Source organism: Ipomoea nil, unplaced genomic scaffold (genome assembly GCF_001879475.1).
Source record: "Ipomoea nil cultivar Tokyo-kokei standard unplaced genomic scaffold, Asagao_1.1 scaffold3169, whole genome shotgun sequence".
NCBI lineage: Eukaryota > Viridiplantae > Streptophyta > Magnoliopsida > Solanales > Convolvulaceae > Ipomoea > Ipomoea nil.
The window spans coordinates 1,343,482-1,363,427 of record NW_017619597.1 but is presented as its reverse complement, the minus strand read 5'-3'; the positions used below and the strand labels follow the sequence as shown (position 1 = coordinate 1,363,427).

Here is a 19,946-nt window from a genome sequence, read left to right as displayed (position 1 = left end):
GAGAATCCTAACCCCTTCTCCAAGACAACCAAAGCCTTTCCCCAAATCCTACCAAGAACTCTCCATACCACCAAGATCTTAGGAAAGGTAAGGCTTAGCCTTGGGTAGTGTTTTTACATAGATTCTACTTGTCTTTATCTAAGTTTTGGTTGTTTGTGTGGTTTTTGGTTTGTGTTGGGAAGACCTTGTAGAGGAAGAGTTCCAAGGAGAGGAATAGAGGTTGAAGAAGGTGTTCTTAGGCTACAAGAGGTAACCCATGCTCTACAAAATCTATTTTATACTTGTTATGATGATTCTTGCTACTCTATTGATGTTCTTGGTGTTCATGAGTGATTTGGTGCATAATCTTGTGTTTATGCATGTTTAGAGCTTGTATCTAGGGTTCATAAATGCTATTCTTTGAGTTATTCTTGTTGTTCAAGTTCCTTTGATGATTGATGTGAGATTTTGGGTGTTTTGGACTTGAACTTGGCATTGTTGATGTTTTTTCCCGAAGGGATTTTTGGAGGGTACAGGTTGTACCCGCGGGCGGAACCGTGGGTGGAAGAGTTGGTGGTGATGGGGGGACCGTGGGTGGTTGTCCACCCGCTGGTACACAGTGGGGAACGACAAGAGGTTGTCCATCCACCGTTCCGCCCACTGGTACGATGTATTTTGGCCTCCGTGTTATTGGTCTGTTGTGCACTTATGTGTCTCCTTTGATGTTTCGTACGTCTAGAACAGTGTCCTAAGTAACCATGGTAGGTTTATGAGTCTTGAATCATGTTTAAAGGTCCAACTTTGTGATTCGTTGGATTAATGTGAAGTCATTGATGTTCGTTTGAGCCGTTATGGTTATCCTATTGATTTGCATGCTAGTTACGATGTTGTTGGTACTAGTATGTGCCTGTTCATTCGTTCTCAATGAAGATTGGTAGCTTGTATTCACCACTCAATGTAATATTTGTATTGAAGCCTATTGTTATCATGATATGGTCTTAATTGTTCATTTCATGTCTTTCATTGAAGCCTTACGATTGAATCCCTCGTTGTATCTTGTACAAATGTTGTACTCTATTGATTATTCTTGATTGGGTTATTGTTGAGCCTCAAGTATCTATGTTGATGATTATGTGTATGATCGATAAATGTATCGGTGGCAATGAACTTGTGATTGGTAAATGTATCGGTGGCAATGAATGTGTGATATAAATGTATCGATGGCAATTGTATTGGTGGCAAGGAGTTATGCTCCATATGTATTGGTGAAAAGAAACTATGCTTCACTTATGGTGGTATAAGGTTGGACTGGTGTACAGGTTGGAACTGAAATAAGGATGGAGCGGTTTTATAAGATTGGAACCGGGCATAAGGTTGGACCTGGAACGTGTCATTGAATGTAACCCTTGACTCTCATTGCTTATGAGCATGTATTGATGTTATTCCTTGGTTGATTATCGTATGATGTATCTTGTTGATGAGTATGTTGCTTCTGTCATTCTTATTGATTTATTGAGTGACTGTGTGATGTCGGTCTTTGATTGAGAGTGATTCCAATGAGTCTTATGAAGTTTCTATTCCTCGTTTTAAAAGACTATATATTATGTATTCCAAGTCTCGAATGGTTTTCCTATATCTATACTATATTGTACTCAACGAGTAGTGGTGGGTTACTTAGCATTATTCGCTAACGGGTGCTACCCCTTATGTTTTTCAAGTGCAAAGTAGTTGAGCCGAGAGCGCAATAGTGGAGCCCGGTAGACTAGTTTCCCTTCTTATAGCTTAGTAGTTGTTTGGCCTGCGAGCCTTGAACCTGTAGACTTGTGGTTAAGTGGTTGTTGGTTAAGCATGTCCATCTAGATAGAAGTTCTAGATGTGACATAACATTCCCCGGTTAATTGTTTAGCTTCCGCATCTTTAATACATTAATGTTTAGACATTGCTTTATTCCTAAGCTTTAAAGGTTTTAAATTTTGTTTAAAATCGGGGGTGTTACACTATCACACCGCAGCAAAAACAAAAAGTGCCGAGTTTTTCATACCGAAACGTGATCCATTACGAGGTGTCATCTTTGTGAATCAATTTCATTCGTCGCTTCAACGGAGACGTGACCAGCAACTTCACCCGGATCCGGTAATAACTCCTCCAGGATCCTCCGAAATTCACTGGATCGATCGCTACAAAGGTGCCTACATAATTCCCGATCCGCGTGATGAATTCCGATGATGCATAAGTCGCCGGCAGACCATGGATCTGAACCCAGAAACTGATAGACGTTAGCTCGACATCCTCCGGACTCGTGTCTGGGGGTAATTGCTCGTATACCAACATGTGATTCTCGAACGACAACGGTCCGTCGTCCAGAACCCTCTGCAGATCCTTCGGATGTGGAAATTGGAACAGAAATAGGTCATCCGCTAGAGACGTCACTTCCATTCCCATGACCGGCCTCTAGACAGAAGCCATTACCTATTGCATGTACTCGTATTTGATCGGGTGATCGGTAAGGAAACTCCCTACCAGATTGTGATAGAGCGATGTAGCTAGGGTAGACTGGAGATCGGGTTCCTCCAGACCGCCGGTTTCTTCCTCCACCAACGTCAGATCAGCGCATCGTTCCTCAAGTTGACGAACATCCATGATGATCCCGGGTAATCGGATCGACAGTAGATACAATGAAAACACGAATCGAATACGTAATGTAATAACCATCGGACAGGCTGGAAATATAAACCCTAAAATCTAGGGAGACACTCTCATAGGCACGCCCTATGGAGAAAGCCACGAAAAGAAAGCCACTAAAACAGAGGTCACGATCACAGAAGCGGTAATCGCGGAGCTTACGCTTTACTCACTCTTTTAGTTTCAATATTTCAATATATCAATAATAATCTTTAATTCTTAAATTCTTTATTCATTTTAAAATTAAAAAAAAAATACAGGCTGACGGGCTAAAAACTCCGCTCTAATACGAGCTTATAAAACTCGAGTTCACCCCGCAAAAAATGACGGGACGGAACGAGCTAGCCCATTTTGACGGCTCTACAGGTACAAAAAAATTAACTCCAGACACATAATTTAAAGGTTATTTTTGGACAATGGTCCACAAGGCAAGGTAGACCTTGGTCCAGTGCATTGTGGACACGAGTCCAAAACGACGTCGTTTTCAGGGAAAACATGGCATTCTAGTTTTTTTTTTTTTTTTTAAATGATTTTGTCTCGCCGTTAACGGCGTTATTCGTTTGTGGCATTATGAATGTACAGTTATGGAATTATGAATGTACAGTTATGAAATTATGAATGTAAGTTATGGAATTATGAACACAGGGCTCTAACATTATGAACTTATAGTGATAAAATTATGAACATGGAGCTCTAAAATTGTGAACATAGAGCTTCGAAAATTATGAATGTATAGTTATGGAATTATGAATGTACAGTTATGGAATTATGAATGTACAGTTAGGGAATTATGAATGTACAGTTATAGAATTATGAATGTACAGTTATGGAATTATGAATGTACATTTATAGAATTATGAATGTACAGTTATGGAATTATGAATGTACAGTTAGGGAATTATGAATGTACAGTTATAGAATTATGAATGTACAGTTATGGAATTATGAATGTACATTTATGGAATTATGAATGTACAGTTATGGAATTATGAACAAAGAGCTCTGACATTATGAACTTACAATATGAACATATAGTGATAAAATTATGAACATAGAGCTCTAAAATTGTGAACATAGAGCTTCGAAAATTATGAATTTACAGTTATGGAAGTATGAATGTACAGTTATGAAATTATGAACACAGAGCTCTGACATTATGAACATATAGTGATAAAATTATGAACATATACTCCTATACCGAAGCGGTCTGAAATTTTTTTTTTAAAAAAGTGGAAGATAACGGTGTCACTAACGGCACCATTACCGTGTCCACAATGCATGTTGGGCACGTGTCCATAGCATAATGATTGATAATTTTTTGCAGTGGAGCGGGTTGGGGCCTAAATTTTTTTGTCCACAAGAATGCGAGTCTCACGGGCTTAATCCGCACAGGTTGACGGGCAATACCAGGTTAACTCACGTTGGCCGCAGGCTTTCAATAAAAAATTTTTAAAATTATATATATATATATATATATATATATATATATATAACTTTAAAAAATTAAAATACTATAATCATTTTTTTTATTTTGTAATTGGTCCACAGGCCCGCATGAGGCGGGCTATGATTCAAAAATTTTAGCCTGCAGGGGCTTAACGGGTTGGACCGTAAAAATTACAACTCATGATAGGTGGGTAAGTCTGTGTTGACACCCCTATAAATATCATATAAGATAATTAAAATGACATTTTTGTCATTCCAACTCAATCACTATTCTAATATGCGTCTATATAATAGGTATTAAACTTCACCCTCTTACATTCGCAATAACCTTATGGTGAGATGAGATAAAGGCAAGCAAAAACAACAAAAATTATTCGATGTTGTCCATATTTTAGAAGTGAAATTGGTTATTGGTTATATCTAAAAACATAATAAGCTTCAATACAGGTTATACCCCTAGTTTATGTCCGTTTTTTCTGTTAAATTCTTTTGTACCTTATGCTATAAAAGTTGTACTACATAATTTTTTAGAGAAAAATATCCCTGCAGTTATAACTCCTTATCTTTCTACATTATTATTACCATGTACATGCATACATAATATTATTTCTTACATCCTTCCATGGTAAGTTTGAATTCATTTAGGTTTTAATTAAAATGTTACCATAGTTATAATTAATAATTTATCATTTCTATAATTTTTACCTCAAAAATATTAATATAAATTATACAATTATATATATATATATATATATATATATATATATACACACACACACACACACACACACACAATACACACACACACACACACACAATTATTTGTTAAAAAATTAATATAACTAAGATTTTAATATTTAGTTTTAATATTGGGCATATATTTTTTTGCGCATCGCGCATATAAAATACTAGTAAAGTATATAAGAGTGACAAAAGTTGGTAGACTGTACTTGGAATTTTTTTTTTTTTTTTTTTTTTGCGCAACGAGTAAAAAATAGGTGTCAATATTAGTACTTTATATTAAAGTTTAAATTTATTTAGATTTTAGATATTTAAAATATTGTAAGAGCATCCACATTAGTTGGGAAGAATGTGGAGATAATGTAAGAGTGATTAGGAAAGAGAAGGTGGGAGGGGAGAGAAAAAATAAATAAAATAAAACAAAACAGAATAAAAAAAATTTAAAAAAAAAATTAAAAAAAGTTAAGTCAGGCGCGCCAGTCGCGCCGACTGGCGCGTGCAGTGGTTATGGCCCTGCTGTGCGCGAAACGCGCACAGCATTTCTTCCTTTCACTTTTTCTTTTCCTTTATTTTCTGACATTATTTTGTAATTTGCAGGATGATTATTTCATCTAATAACTCCATCCCACACTAGTGAATAACTCAATCCAAGTTATTTCTTCTGAAATAACTCCACAATCTCCCCTTAGTGTGGATGCTCTAAATAATAATAATGTAAAATATTTTTATAAATTTGATATTTATATTTTAGGAAATAACTAACATATACTACAATATATAATGTGTATAATTTTTTGAAAGGAAAAATCAGAACTTTATTAAATCAAGCTAAGCGTTCAATACAGGAAGGAATAGAAGAAATCCAAATAGAATGACCAGTTTGAGAACGAGCCCTTGCCAAAGCATGAGCAGACTTATTCACTGTTCTAGAAATAAATTTAATGGGCACTACTTCAAAGTGTCTTTGATAGTCTCTGCACTCGTTAATCACACAACCTGCATAGGTTAAATTAACCGAGGACCCATAAATTAGATTGCTGCAATGAAACCACCATTACCATATGTAACAACAACACCAAAGTATGTCTGGTCAGAGTTAGGGAAAACAGCTATGGCCATTGTATATATTATTATTGTTATTGAAGAAGATAAGAAAATATATGGTGGATGCATGTGCATGGTAACAATAGTATAAAATATAACGGAAGTTATAACGATAGGGGTATGTTTGTCGAAAATATTGTAAAGTACAACTTTTATAGCATAATGTATAAAAAAACTTAATGGAAAAAATGGACATAAATGAATGGTATAACCTTCCTTCACACTTATTATGTTTTTAGATTAGATTAGTGAACTTTGGCAATGGTGTTTTTTTTTTTTTTTTGGATACATCAGAAGCCCTCCTAAGAGAGCGATTATCTAACCCTGAGATTTGGGGTACTCCTAGCATCGGCATAGAGTAACCCAAGTAGGCCATCCGGGGCATTCTCGAATGTGACTGTACCCCAACCGCTAGTTTGGCCCAAGTTCAATTCGCAAGCCAATCAGTGCATTTGTTACCCTCCCGGCTTATATGAGATACCCGAATCGAATTAAATCTACCAGCCAAGTCCAGACAATCTTTAATAAGCGTCCCCACAATGTCATCAGGTTTGCCAATCCTGTTAATGATTGTGACCACCGCGGCCGAGTCTATCTCAACCCAAAGGTTCTCCACCCCCTCCCTCAGGCATAGTTGTAGACCCTCCCTTAGGCCCCACAACTTCACTGAGAAGATATCTGCCAGCCCAACTTTCGTCACAAAACCTTTCTTCCATCTCCCAACATTATCTCTAATGAGACCCCCTGTGCTGGCGATACTGCTAGCCCTCTTCATGGCACCATCTGTGTTAAGCTTCCACCATACCGGGACGGGCGGCTCCGAAGATCAGAAATCCATCTCCATTGCTCTTGGGCAATACCCTTGTGATTCACCAGGAGCTTGAGAGCTTCGAGCGAGGCTTTGCGGGCAAGAAAGGTAACTTCCATCGGAGCAGTGTTCTTAGCGTTGAATACTAGCCCGTTTCTGGATTTCCAATTGATATAGATGAAAATATGATTGCATGATTATTTATAGTTACTGAACTATGGCAATGATATTGTTGTTTCTATGAACTTTGGAACATTAGTAATGATATTGTTGTTTCTAAGAACTTTAGAACTTTAGCAAATGACAATAGGGTTATTTATGGTGTAAGAGTGATCAAGATTCGGAATGCACACTACGGTCAATATTATAATTATAATGTCAAAATATCAAAATATGGTTGCTTTTATTTCTCTGTTAAGAAAATATCCAACAAAAACATTATCAATGTTACAATTAGGGGTGTCAATATTATAATGTCAAAATATGGTTGTTTTTATTTACCTGTTAAGAAAATATCCAACCAAAACACTATTAATGTTACAATTAGCTTAGGGGTGTTAACGTGAGCCACAACATATGGTTTAGTCCTAACTCACTTTGCGGTGAGGCGGATTAAGACTTAAAATTTTTATCTTGCAAAAATGCAGGTCTAGCAGGCTTGCCTCACAAGCTAATATATATATATATATATATATATATATATATATATATATAAAAGCACAAAACAAATTAAAAAATTTTGTAATTTTATAATTTATAAACACGGAAGAATATAAGGAGAGTATATACAATCCAAACTTTTAAAGATTTTGGTGTTATTCGATCTATACTTTTAAATAGGAGTGTCAAAGTGGAACAAATTAAAACCTATGAACCAGCCCTAAACCACCCTGCGATGGGGATAGTTAGGGCCTAAAATTTTTACCTGCGAAAATATGGACACACACACATATATAACATGGAAGATTATAATACGGAGTATTATTTAGATTAAATTATTATAATATAGAATAATATCATACTCCGTAATAATTTTTTACAATTTTTAAAGTTGGCTTGAGAAGCCTGCAAGCCTACATGACATGATGGGGTTGTTTATTTATTATCTCGGTGTGTGTTGATCGTATGAACAACATTGAACTATAGATAAAGAATTTGATGATATTAGTTCATGTCTGAATACGAAGTTTGAAATGAAAGACTTGGGAAACCAAGTATTATCTCAACATGCAGATTGAGTATCTCCTTGAAATAATATCACACACCAGTTAGCCTAAAAAAAAAAAAAAAAAAAAAAACGTCTTGAAGATGTTTTATATGGATAAGTATCATGTTCTAATCTAACTAATGATTGCATAATAATCTCTTGAAGTAGATAAGGAACTGTTTAGACTCGAAGATGATAATGATGGAACCTTAAAAGTCCCTTACTTCATTATCATTTGAGCACCATTTATGAACCAGAAATTCCATAATTGCAACATGCTTGATATTTGTGATGAAATTGCTAGCAACATCTAATGCTCCTCATATAGTGAAATTTTGGAACATTGTTTAACATATTTTCCAGTTAGGGGTGTGCAGTCGGTTTACCTTCGATTAACCGAACCGTTTTAACTGAAGTTTTTAAAGCTTTAACTGTTAACTGAGTATATGGACTTCATAAGTATTTTAACCGTTTATTTCCTATTGGATTTTGTAATGAGGTTTTTAACGCGGCATGAGTATGATCTAAAAATGTTGAAGATAAATACTTAAATCCATAAACCCCAAAGTCTTCAAGCTTTATGTTTAGTTTATGGTTGTATTTTTTCCCTTTAGCTAAGTTTTTTTCCCAGTATGTTTTATTAGTCTAAGGTTTTTAATGAGGCAACCTCGTATAACACATGTTTTGAAATACATCATGTACTCTTTTTTCCTCGACTAGGTTTTTCTCATCAAAGAATTTTCCTAGCAAGGTGTTTTTTTTTTTTTTTTTTTTTTAAAGATACGTCGATACATGAGTATGATACGATGATGGCTAAGGGGAAGTGTTGTAAATCCGTTATTTGATGTATGACCATCAGGGATGGAGGTGGCCTGGGGCCACTGTCCAAAATCATACAACCCCAAAACGACGTCGTTTTGGGGTTGTAATATATATTGTTGTTTTTTCTTATTTTACATAGATAGGTAAGATAGCAGTGTTCTGTGTTCACGCATCACGCAGAGCTCGTTCTTGCTCGGTGCTTTTCTCTCTCTATGTCCCAGTTGTTGCTTCTTCCCGTCAAAGTCGCCACCTTAACGCCGTGGCGCCGTCCCTGGTTACCGGTCGCCGACAACACCGCCTCAGCCCTCAGCGCGGCAACGCATCTGGTATCCTCTCCATGCCTCTCAGTTCTAAGGTTTATATAATTATACTTTTGCCCTAATTTCTTTAATTTCCCTAAATCCTCTAATTTTAATTCAATCAATTTAATGTATGCATGTGTTTTATTAGTTTGTTGAATACTTGAATTATATAACTGTTGGATGCCTCTCAATTTAATCAATTTCCCTAAATCTTCTAATTTCTTTAATTTCCCTGCCTGGCTGCCTCTCAAATTTATATAATTATTCTTGTTGGCTGCGTTTGGAACTTGGTTAGAAAATAACTAAATAAGGATATTGAAATGCTATTGCAAATTTGCAATGCTGCCAAATATGGTAAAATATTTAAAAAGAATATTTGTGTTTACTTTTTAGTGAGTTTGTTGTCTGTAGATTGCCTTAATGCCTACTGCCTAGACTTTATTATGGTGCACTTGTGAGAATTCTGAAATTATTTTCTCCGGTGATTGCTGTTCTTGACGAAATAAGGCAAGATCCAAAACAAAGGCTAGAAGCATTTAGAGTATTGAAGAATGTCCTATGTTTTGATTTGTTATTCTTTTTTCACTTAGGGTCCGTTTGAAAAGTATGAAAATATTTTCTGGAAAATAAGTCATTTTTTCATAAAACATTTTCTTTTCCAGTGTTTGGTTGCATTCTAGAAAACTGTCTTGGTGTGTTTGGTTCATTTTTTGAAAAATGAGTAAAATTGTATAATTAAACATTTTAATTATTTTATTTAGAATATTACAACAGGTATAATAATATATGATAATAATAATATAATAATAATTTTAAATATAATAAAAAAATAACTAATAAGATATCAAAATAACTCACCAAAGTCTTGTAATTCAACAACAACAACAATAATAATAAATGGTATATTAGTGGTGGTGGTAGTGATGTTATTTGTTATATAATAATAATAATAATAATAATAATAATAATAATAATAATAAATGTGGTGGTGTGGTGGTGTGGTGGCAGTGATTGTGGTGGTATGATGGTGGTGGTGGTGGCGGCGACGGGGGTGGCAGGAGTTGTGGTGGTGGTGATGGTGATGGTGATAGCGAGGTGGTGGTGTGACGTTGGTGTAAACGTTGGAAAATGACTTCCCAAAAAAAAAAAAAGGAAGTCATTTTCTTTCAAAACAAGCATATTTTCCAAAGTCAACGAAAAATGATTTCCGTTGACCTGATTTTCCAGGCACATCCAAACACTGGAAACCCGAAAAATGATTTCTGAAAAATCATTTTCTAGGTTTCCAAACACACCCTTAATGAAGGATGCTTTGGCAATTACCAATGACTTGTCACAAGCATTACAGAAGAAAGATCAAAACATTGTAAATGCCATTAGACTAGTTGATATCTCAAAACAAAGATTGCAAATGGTGAGAGATGATGGGTGGGAAGCTCTTTTACTAGAAGTTTCACTATTTTGCAACAAGCATGCAATTCCCATATATACCTAATATGAATGAAGTTTATATAGTTCCAGGAAGATCTCGTCGTAATGTTGAAGAAATGACTCATCTTCATAGGTACCGTGTTGAAAGGTTTTATGTGGTCTTAGATCTACAATTCCAAGAGCTAAACAATTGTTTCAATGAGAAGAATACAGAGTTGCTCTTATGCGTGGCGTGTTTTGATCCAATGAATTCATTTGCTATGTTTGATAAGGATAAGTTAATTCGATTGGCACAGTTCTATCCAAATGATTTTTCTGTTATTGAACTTGAGCTACTAGATAACCAACCAACTACAGACTTATTTTATTGATGTAAGTTCTGATCTTGCTTTCTCTAAATTGGATGGTATTGATGAATTAGCTCAAAAAATGGTGGAAACTATAAGACATTTGGACTATAAGTTGGTGTATTTTTTTCTAAAGTTGTCTTTGATCGTACCGGTTGCAACTGCTAGTGTGGAAAGAGCATTTTCTGCTATGAAGTTAATCAAGACATCTATACGCAACCGGACGGGTGATGATTTATTTATTACATGATTGCTTAGTGCCGTATGTTGAAAAAGAAATTTTTGATCAAGTTTCAAATGAAGCAATTCTACAGCGATTTCAAAATGTGAGAGAGCATAAAGGAGTATTATCCCGTAGTTCATCATAAACTTTATTTTGTAATTTATAATGTATTTTGTATTTTAACAATCGTATTTGTATTTGATATTTTGTATTTAAATCTTGGCTCCGTCCTGATGACCATTATCCCACTGCTCCTATTATTATGCAGCTAATGTATGTTATCCCTTTGTACACATATACAGAGAGAAGTTATTAATGAAAATTGACTGATATTTCAAGGGTTATGATCTTATTCTTTTCTCCTCTATCTTCTTTGATGTATGTTTGGATAATTATGCATATTCACACGAGGATATGTTGAAATGCACATTATTGTTATTATTATTATTATTATTATTATTATTATTATTTACTTGTTTATAGTAAAATTTAAAGTTAGTGATATATGTACCGTTTTAAAAATTGGAGGGTAACATTTACACAATTGATAATTCAAGAGTGACATTGATAATTGACATATTATGAAGGGACATAAATTACAATTTTTCTTAAATTTTATCTTTAAAATCTTAATATCCGCGTAATATCTTTGGAATAATTTTTAGCTTGACGTTTGTTATTGTGGTTTTGGCAAAACAACTTTGGGCCATAATTATGAAATGATTTGATGTGTGAATTGAAGTATTTAGTTGGGCACGATGTATGTATATATATTCAATGCAATCATATAATTGAAAAAGTCATATACTGAATTATATATATATATATATATATATATATATATATATATATATACATTTCTGCTTAAATGCGGCCGCACCTTCTATCACTGTTTCATCAGTTAATGATTTTTTTTTTTAATATAAAGTTCAAAAATTGTGAATATATATTCAAAAATTGTGTTATACTGTTGATATAATTATGAATATAGAGTTAAAAAATTGTGAATATAAAATTCTGCAATTATGAATATTGAGTTATGCAATTTTATATATTGAGATCTAAAATTGTGAATATTAAGTTCTAAAATTGTGAATATCGAGTTAAAAAATTGTGAATATAAAATTTTGCAATTGTGAATAACGAGTTATGCAATTTTATATATTGAGATATAAAATTGTGAATATTTAGTTCTAAAATTGTGAATATTTAGTTCTAAAATTGTGAATATAGAATTCAAAAAAAATGCGAGTATAGAGAAACGAATTCTAAAGACAAACAATTACAAGAAAATGAAACAATTTTTTTTTTTTTTAAAAATTCAGACGACAACGTTTTGAAGCAAAACGGCACTGTTTTAGACTCGGTCCACAACATAATTTGCGAATGTGAATGTGCCATAACCATATGAGGATATTTTAACAATTCACTAAGGCCAGATTAAATGTACAATGTATATATATTTAATAATAACTTTTTTTTTTTAATTTTCAGTCTTTAACTTTATAAGTTTTTTATTTGTAATAAAATATTTAAAAATTTATCCAAGTTTAATTATTTCTCATTTTATAAAATAAATATGAATTTATTTAAAATGTATTTATTTTCATCATCATACAAATGTGAATAGTAAGTGAATAATATATTAAGTAATGATAGTGCATTAGTAAAAAAAAAAGAGCATATAAATTAGACTTTTCGCAATCTTTCTTTTTTTTTCTTTTTTTTTTTTTTTTTTTTTTTTTTTTTTTTTTTTTAAGGTCACGTTTGGTTAAAAGAAAATGTATGGTAGCAAAATTGTAAATAATTAATAAGAAAATCGCAGCCATTTTTGTACTACGTACTGGTGGTAACTAGTAATTGTACAACAGATAAATAAATTGTGGGTAAAAGTAGGTAAATTAAATAATACTCCGCAATAACAATAACAATAATATATATACATACATACACAGAAGTGAGTATAACTGTATAAGTAATAATGATGATGAAAATGGTTGTAATGGTGTATAGATAGATAGAGGTAAATGTACTTTAAAAAAAATGCAATATGAGCTCATATCACCACTTATTTAAGTACATTTACATCTATAATTTGTAAACATTCACAATATTTAAGAATAATATGATATACCAGGACTGTGTGGTCTAATGGTACCGGGGTTGAACTTTCATTTGGAAGGTTGTAAGTTCAAGCTTATTTTTAATGATACTGAGGCACTTGCGATTAAAGAAACTTTATCTTGGATTAAGGATCGAGGTTTATTGAGGATCTCGATTTTTTCAGATTGTGTTGACGATTTATACTATGATAAATGGCACAATACTGGATCATTCTTATGCAGGTCGTGTGATTAATGAGTGCCGATATTTCAAACGGCACTTTGAAGATGTGTCTTGTCAGTTTAATCCTTGATCAGTGAATAAGTTTGCACACGCTTTAGTAACGGCAACTTGTTCTCAAGCTGGTTCTATTGTTTGGTTATCTTCTATTCCTGATTGTATTGCGTATCTTTATTAATAAAAGTTGTTTTTTTTCTTTTAAAAGAATAAAAAAAAAAAAGAAACTTAATAGGATGAAGGTTAATAGCGACGAGGATAAATGATAATGAAGAGGATTACATCATTTTGAAGAAACCGCCATCATAAAACAGCAAACAACAACAACAAAAATAATATCCATCTTACAATGTTGAAACAACTATCATTGTAATTTTTGTTTTAAATTGTTTTTTAGTTAACTTACATTTTGACAATGATTTTATAAAAAAAAATAACTATCTAAAGTTGTTATTTTAAAATAATAATTGAGCTTCAATGGTGGTTCAATCTATAAAATATTATCGAAAATAATATATATATATTTTTTTATCAATGATAATTTTCACGTAAAATCATTGTTTATACTTTTGAGAAAAAGTTATATGGTTAGATAGGAAATTTAAAAATCAAAATAAAATCCATGTTTTGTTGTAGTGGAGTAAGTAGGTTTATTAGTGACATATATATAACAAAAAAATGATGATAATAATAGATGATTATAGTAGTAATACTTAAATTGTTAGGTAACTAGTGGTATGTAAGTAATAATGCAGATTGGTAAGTGACCATAAGTATATATAGTCATATAGGTAATATCGTAACGGATAAAGTAGGTGAATGTAAATTTATGGTATTAAAATTTGTAATTTTGTATTATTGTAATAAAAATAATGATAATTATAAAATGAAATTATATATAATATTGTATTTAATTAAGAAATATATATTATATATATTAAGCTAAAATTATATTAACTATAATCTTATTATTACTTATGCATTTACATTGTAACTCAATCCAAGGCTTGAAAATGAACTTAAACAGAGGCGACAGTAGCATAGTATTATATTATACCACAAAAAAGGAACATGCGTACAATAGTATTAGTGAATTTACAAAATTGGCCCTACATCTCACGATCCGCGTACCAATCACGCCATTTTCTTCGATATTTCTTTATTAGATTACACGGCCCCTTACTGAACCGTCATAACACCAGGGTTAGCATTGTCATTACAGTCCTAAAGCGGAACACGTGCGAGCAAATTTACATACAAGTCCCAGTTGCGGAGATGTCGACACGCGTCCCCGCTGCCTCGGCAGCATCCCATCCAAGGGCCCGTATCTTTCCGCGAAGAAACACAGAGAAAACACAAAGCCAAAGAGGGCCGAAATGGAAAATCTTATCCGTCTCCCAGCCAATGGGGAGAGAGCACACGGATGGCTGACGTGGCAAAAGATTTTTGAAATCCCGCCCAAAGCCCGGACTTGAAATTCCATTCTGTGACTGAACAATAAAATTTTTTCTTTTCCAGTCCTCTGGAGCGCCCCTTCTTATCTCTCGCCCCCCTCCCTTTCTCACAAACACACAAGCCAAAGCATATCCATCCCTTCGTGTTATTGTCTTTCTCTCTCTCTCTCTCAACCCTAGAGGTAAACTCGCTACCCCTGCGGCGCTGACTCGCCCGAGTCTTACCGATTTCCGTCACTCCCCCACCGATTCTCACCGGTTTTCGTCGTTTCTTCACAGGTTTCGCCATGAAGGGAGGTAAATCCAAGGCCAAAGCTGATAACAAGTGAGTTTTCATCGGAATTCGTTTTATATTCGTTTGGATCTATCATTTTTGTGTGATTTCTGCGTTTGCGTTGATCATCTCGGGGGAATTTGTTTTCAATTGTTTTTTTTTTTTGGTTAATTTATATAGGCTTGCCGTGAAAAAGAGAGGCGGTGAGACTAAGAAAGCGAAGAAAGCTGTCAAGGATCCAAACAAGCCGAAGAGGCCTCCGAGTGCTTTCTTCGTGTTCATGTACGCATACATTAGATTCTCGTCTGCTACGGATCGATAAAAGCATATTTTCAATTTCTCGCCATATAATTGTATCAATTTTTTGATTCGATTTAGGGAGGACTTCCGCAAGACGTACAAGGAAAAGCATCCAAACAACAAGTCCGTTGCAGCCGTGAGTTTTTTTTTTTTTTTTAAAAATTTCAGATCCAAAATCTCCGTTAAAACTGTGTTGAATGTTTCGAGATTATTCGTTTTGACTTTCGTATTTGTTTGAATATATTGAAATTCTCTAGGTCGGTAAAGCTGGAGGAGACAAATGGAAACAGCTCACTGATGCTGTAAGTATATTGTTTATTATTCAATTGGATATTTTCTAAACAAAATTCTGATTCGATTCTAATATGTATTATTTGGATTAAATTCAGGAGAAAGCTCCTTTCATAGCCAAGGCTGAGAAAAGGAAGCAGGAATACGAAAAGAGCATGCAGGCCTACAATAGAAAACAGGTACTTTTTGTTTCCATTCACGCTTTCTTCTGTTAAAAGTTTTTGAATGTTTGAATAATTAATTAATAAAAAAATATTCATTTTTGGGAGCATAGGCCGGGGAAGCTGCCGATGAGGAGGAATCTGACAAGTCAAGGTCAGAGGTGAACGACGATGAGGAGGATGAGGACGGGAGTGCAGAGGTTTGTTGCTTTGATCTGCTTAATTTATTTTTAATTAAAAGTTTTAATTAATGCATTTGTGATTAATCACAAACCCTGTGATTTGTTTATGAACAGGATGATGATGATGACGATGATGATGAGTAAAGGAAATATGTGTCAGCTTTGTGTAGGGGGATCTGAAGAAATATGTGATGATGACCTTTCCATTAGTTTATAGCAGTTTCTCTTTCCTGTTTTGCTTTCTTTTGTTTTATGTTTTTTTCGGAAGGAGGGTTAGATGGGAAGGGGAAAGATTTACTTCTTAGACAAGTTAGAGCTGTTGGGAGAAATCCACTGCTCTGTGTACTTTATTATTATGATGATGATTACGTTTCTTCAATCCATTATGGTTAATGATAATTTCTTAGCTAGGATTTTGTCTTTTTTTGAATCCCTGATCTGACAGTTTTCCCGGCCGTCGGTGTATTTTTATTCCTCGGATTGGCCCGTTTAGTCAACTGCATATGGGTTTGTTTGTTTTGGGAGGAGATGAGAAACATGGGGAGAGGCGTTTCTGTATATGAATGATTGGATTATATGATTAGAATAGATACGTATTTTGTATGATTGGATAGGGGGATGTTTCCTCTCGTCATCATGCAAGTGGGTGTTTACACTTCGGTCAAACAAGTTTGAAGTGAGTTTACGTAGTCTTACTCAGACTTAACAAAAGGGTGTTCTTTTTTTTTTTTTTTTTGGTGGTTGAAAGGAATAAGGTATTCTTTTTAGATACATGAGATAATGGTTGTTACTAAAAGGTTGAGTTTTCGACCTCAAAAGCTTTTATGTCCTGGTCCGATAAGGTACAAACCCGGATCGGATGCCACAACTGGATTAGGAGTTTCAAGAATGGGTATCTGGACAGGATATAAATCATAATAATTTAATTGAACATAGAGATTATTTCACATTGTTGTTACTGGTGAGACTTGATTTTGGATTATTGTTTTCAAATTTTATCTTCGTGATTAATTGGGTGTTGTGCGTTTAAGGAGTCATTGCATGTGGACAAATTATATTGTGCATCGCAGTGTATAATTGATCCTATGCACCGCACATCAAGATGAAGACGATGTCATTTTGTTAAATTGTTAAATGAAAAGAAACAACATTCGTTTTTCGCCGTTCTGCACCCTTCCGCAAAAAGTAATTTTGTTATTCAGTTCATTTTGTATACACTGCAGTTTCAGTTCAACACAACTACAGTTTCATTTCGATAGTTTCATTCGATATTTGTAGATTCATATATTTTAAAATGTTATTTAATTTTATTTTATATACACTATAATTTTATTAAAACACAATTACATATGATCATTTTGATATAATTACAGCTTCATTGTACAATATACACTGAAATATGTGAAATGTTATTTAGTTTCATTTTATATACACTACAGTTTCATTTCACCACAACTACAGTATCATTTTGATATAACTACAGTTTTATTTGTCGTGGAGCAGTGTCAGTTTAACTATACTGTAGTGTCAGTTGTGTTTAGTACACAAAACATACGGACTCCGTTAACAATAACGACTGACCGTTTCTTTACTTAAAGAAACTGCGTCGTTTTTAACCGCGGTGCAAACATGCACCGCGATCTACGATATAACGATTGCTGCACGTGAGATTGGATCTTTCTGAAAGTAAAAATAGTAAACCCCAAACTGGCCCAAAGATCAATTCTTTAATGTCTGTCGAAAAGTTTATAATAATAATTTCATAATAATACCTTATTATTGTCCTTGCCTTGGTGGTTACGTTTAACTACGGATTGTCTATTTGTCTGTGTGTATGTGTTTCATTTTTTGAATTTATAAATTGGCGAGTAAAACAAAACGTTGAGACATAAACAGATCCTCTCTATCAAAAATATTATTTGCAGTTGCAATTTGTTTTTATACGTAAACTAAAAGGGAAAACTTTTGTTTAGTAATAGATGAATATTCAATCACCACACGTTGGAAATATTCACCACAATAGATGAAAATTAATGTTTTAATCATTGTAAATATTTAAATGAGTTAGGTACATACCAAGGATCTTGTGGTTCACTGGTACTAAGTTGCTATCTTGTGTGGGAGGTTGTGTCTTCAAATCTTATTAGAGGTGGACTACCTACCTAGTAGGTTGAGAAAGTAGTTATGCACAAATACAACATTCTAACATTGTTAGAAGTACTCAAACAAAATGTAGTTGTGTTTTAACTACAGCTTCTGTTGGTCAATTGAGAAAAAAATTTTATTTTCATTGTAGGCCCGATCCTACTAGAGTTAATAAAAAGTTTGAGGAAGAAAAAAAAACAAAAAATGGAAGTAAATGTTCTTAACTCTAGTAGGATCGGGCCTACAATGAAAATAAGAATTTTTTCTCAATTGACCAACAGAAGCTAGACTTTTGCTCCCTGCGTACAAAGAACTCCCCTCATTTTGAATCGTTAGTGAGATTCGATCCTTAGTCTCTTGTGACACATTTCACCCATGCGATCAATTGAGCTAGAAGCTTGTTTGTTTTAAAATCTAATGCTATGGGAAGAAGTGAATATTAGAGAGCTTTTAGTAGTGAAAAATATCGTTTAAATATAGGAGTGGAAGAATGGATATAGAAAGTGGGAACAGGGAAGTTGGAATTGAAATTACAATCATTATTGTGTCGACCAAGTTGTGTGAGCCATATTTGATATATTGTAAAATAATGTACATTCAATACAAAAATAATGTACATTATATTCAGGGGATGTACATTATTTTTATACTGAGTGTACATTATATTGTATAATGTACATTCAGTACAAAAATAATGTACATTTAGTATATTAAATATTAAAAATGTACTTTTTGTTATGGTTCATGTAACATTATATGGACCATGGTCCATACAATAATTTGCCTTGAACTTAATGTATTGATTGACGCTAACAAGTAACACCAATTATACTCTGGAACGCGGTCCAAAAACGGTGCCGTTTCTTTAAGTATAGAAACGGCGCGCTGTTATAGTTAACGGAACGCACATGTTTGGTGTATTAATTACCAACTGAAACTATAATGTATCTAAACTGACACTGCCTTACGTATTATTTTTATATTATCAAATGAAACTGTAATTAAATTGAAATGAAACTACAGTATATATAAAATGAAACTGAATAACATTTCACATATTGAGTGTATATTGTGCAATGAAACTGTAGTTATATCGAAATAATAATGTAGTTGTGTTTTAATGAAACTATAATGTATATAAAATAAAATTAAATAACATTTTCACATATTTGAGTATATAAAATATCGAATGAAATTGTAGTTGTGTTGAAATGAACTGTAGTGTATACAAAATGAAATTGAAAATAACAGAGTTACTTTTTGCGGAACGGTGCGAAACAGATACCATTTCTTTTCATTAAACAAAATGACGTCGTTTAGAAGCTCGGTCTATAATCCATTGTGCACCGCGGTCCACGATATAATTTGCCAACAAGTAACGAGTGAATTATTGTATTAAAGGGCTTACTATGACTAGAATAGCTGGCATATTATATCTGTTAACATATTATATTTACTTTTCGTGTGAAAACTAATTGTGATTTAAGAATCTGATTTCCTATTTTTATTGTTTACATTGCACAATATGTCATCTTTTAATAATATATTCTTTCTTCTACGGTTACAACGTTAACTTCCGTTTACTGACAGCTATGCTTGGTACAAAAGGATTTATTCGATTCAAATGGTACCCATATGGCCAATTCATAAGTTTTGTTTTGTGCTTAATAATGTAAATATTATTTTTTGGAATAAGGGTCAAATAGG

The 19,946-nt window shown here is 33.4% G+C and overlaps 1 protein-coding gene across 3 annotated transcripts; it reads left to right on the top strand.

Annotated features, from left to right (window-relative positions):
- Positions 1–14,930: 14,930 nt before the first annotated feature.
- LOC109167742 (HMG1/2-like protein) lies at positions 14,931–16,521 on the top strand. 3 transcript variants are annotated; one of them, XM_019316867.1, is made up of 8 exons: positions 14,934–15,068; positions 15,164–15,211; positions 15,341–15,442; positions 15,539–15,596; positions 15,718–15,762; positions 15,850–15,930; positions 16,026–16,112; positions 16,209–16,521. In XM_019316867.1, the coding sequence occupies exons 2-8, from the start codon at positions 15,174–15,176 to the stop codon at positions 16,236–16,238; spliced, it is 441 nt and encodes a 146-aa protein (XP_019172412.1). In that variant the 5' UTR covers positions 14,934–15,068; positions 15,164–15,173; the 3' UTR covers positions 16,239–16,521. The 3 variants fall into 3 exon arrangements, with proteins under 3 accessions (XP_019172413.1, XP_019172411.1, XP_019172412.1); XM_019316868.1 differs by having other exon boundaries at positions 14,931–15,211; positions 16,026–16,097; XM_019316866.1 differs by having other exon boundaries at positions 14,933–15,211.
- Positions 16,522–19,946: the final 3,425 nt, after the last annotated feature.

Excerpts from the sequence above, each read along its gene's own strand:
- LOC109167742 (XM_019316866.1), top strand. The coding sequence starts at position 15,174 with ATGAAGGGAGGTAAATCCAAGGCCAAAGCTGATAACAA. Across the intron at positions 15,443-15,538 it reads AGTGCTTTCTTCGTGTTCAT|GGAGGACTTCCGCAAGACGT; the intron begins GTACGCATACAT and ends GATTCGATTTAG. Across the intron at positions 15,763-15,849 it reads GGAAACAGCTCACTGATGCT|GAGAAAGCTCCTTTCATAGC; the intron begins GTAAGTATATTG and ends GATTAAATTCAG.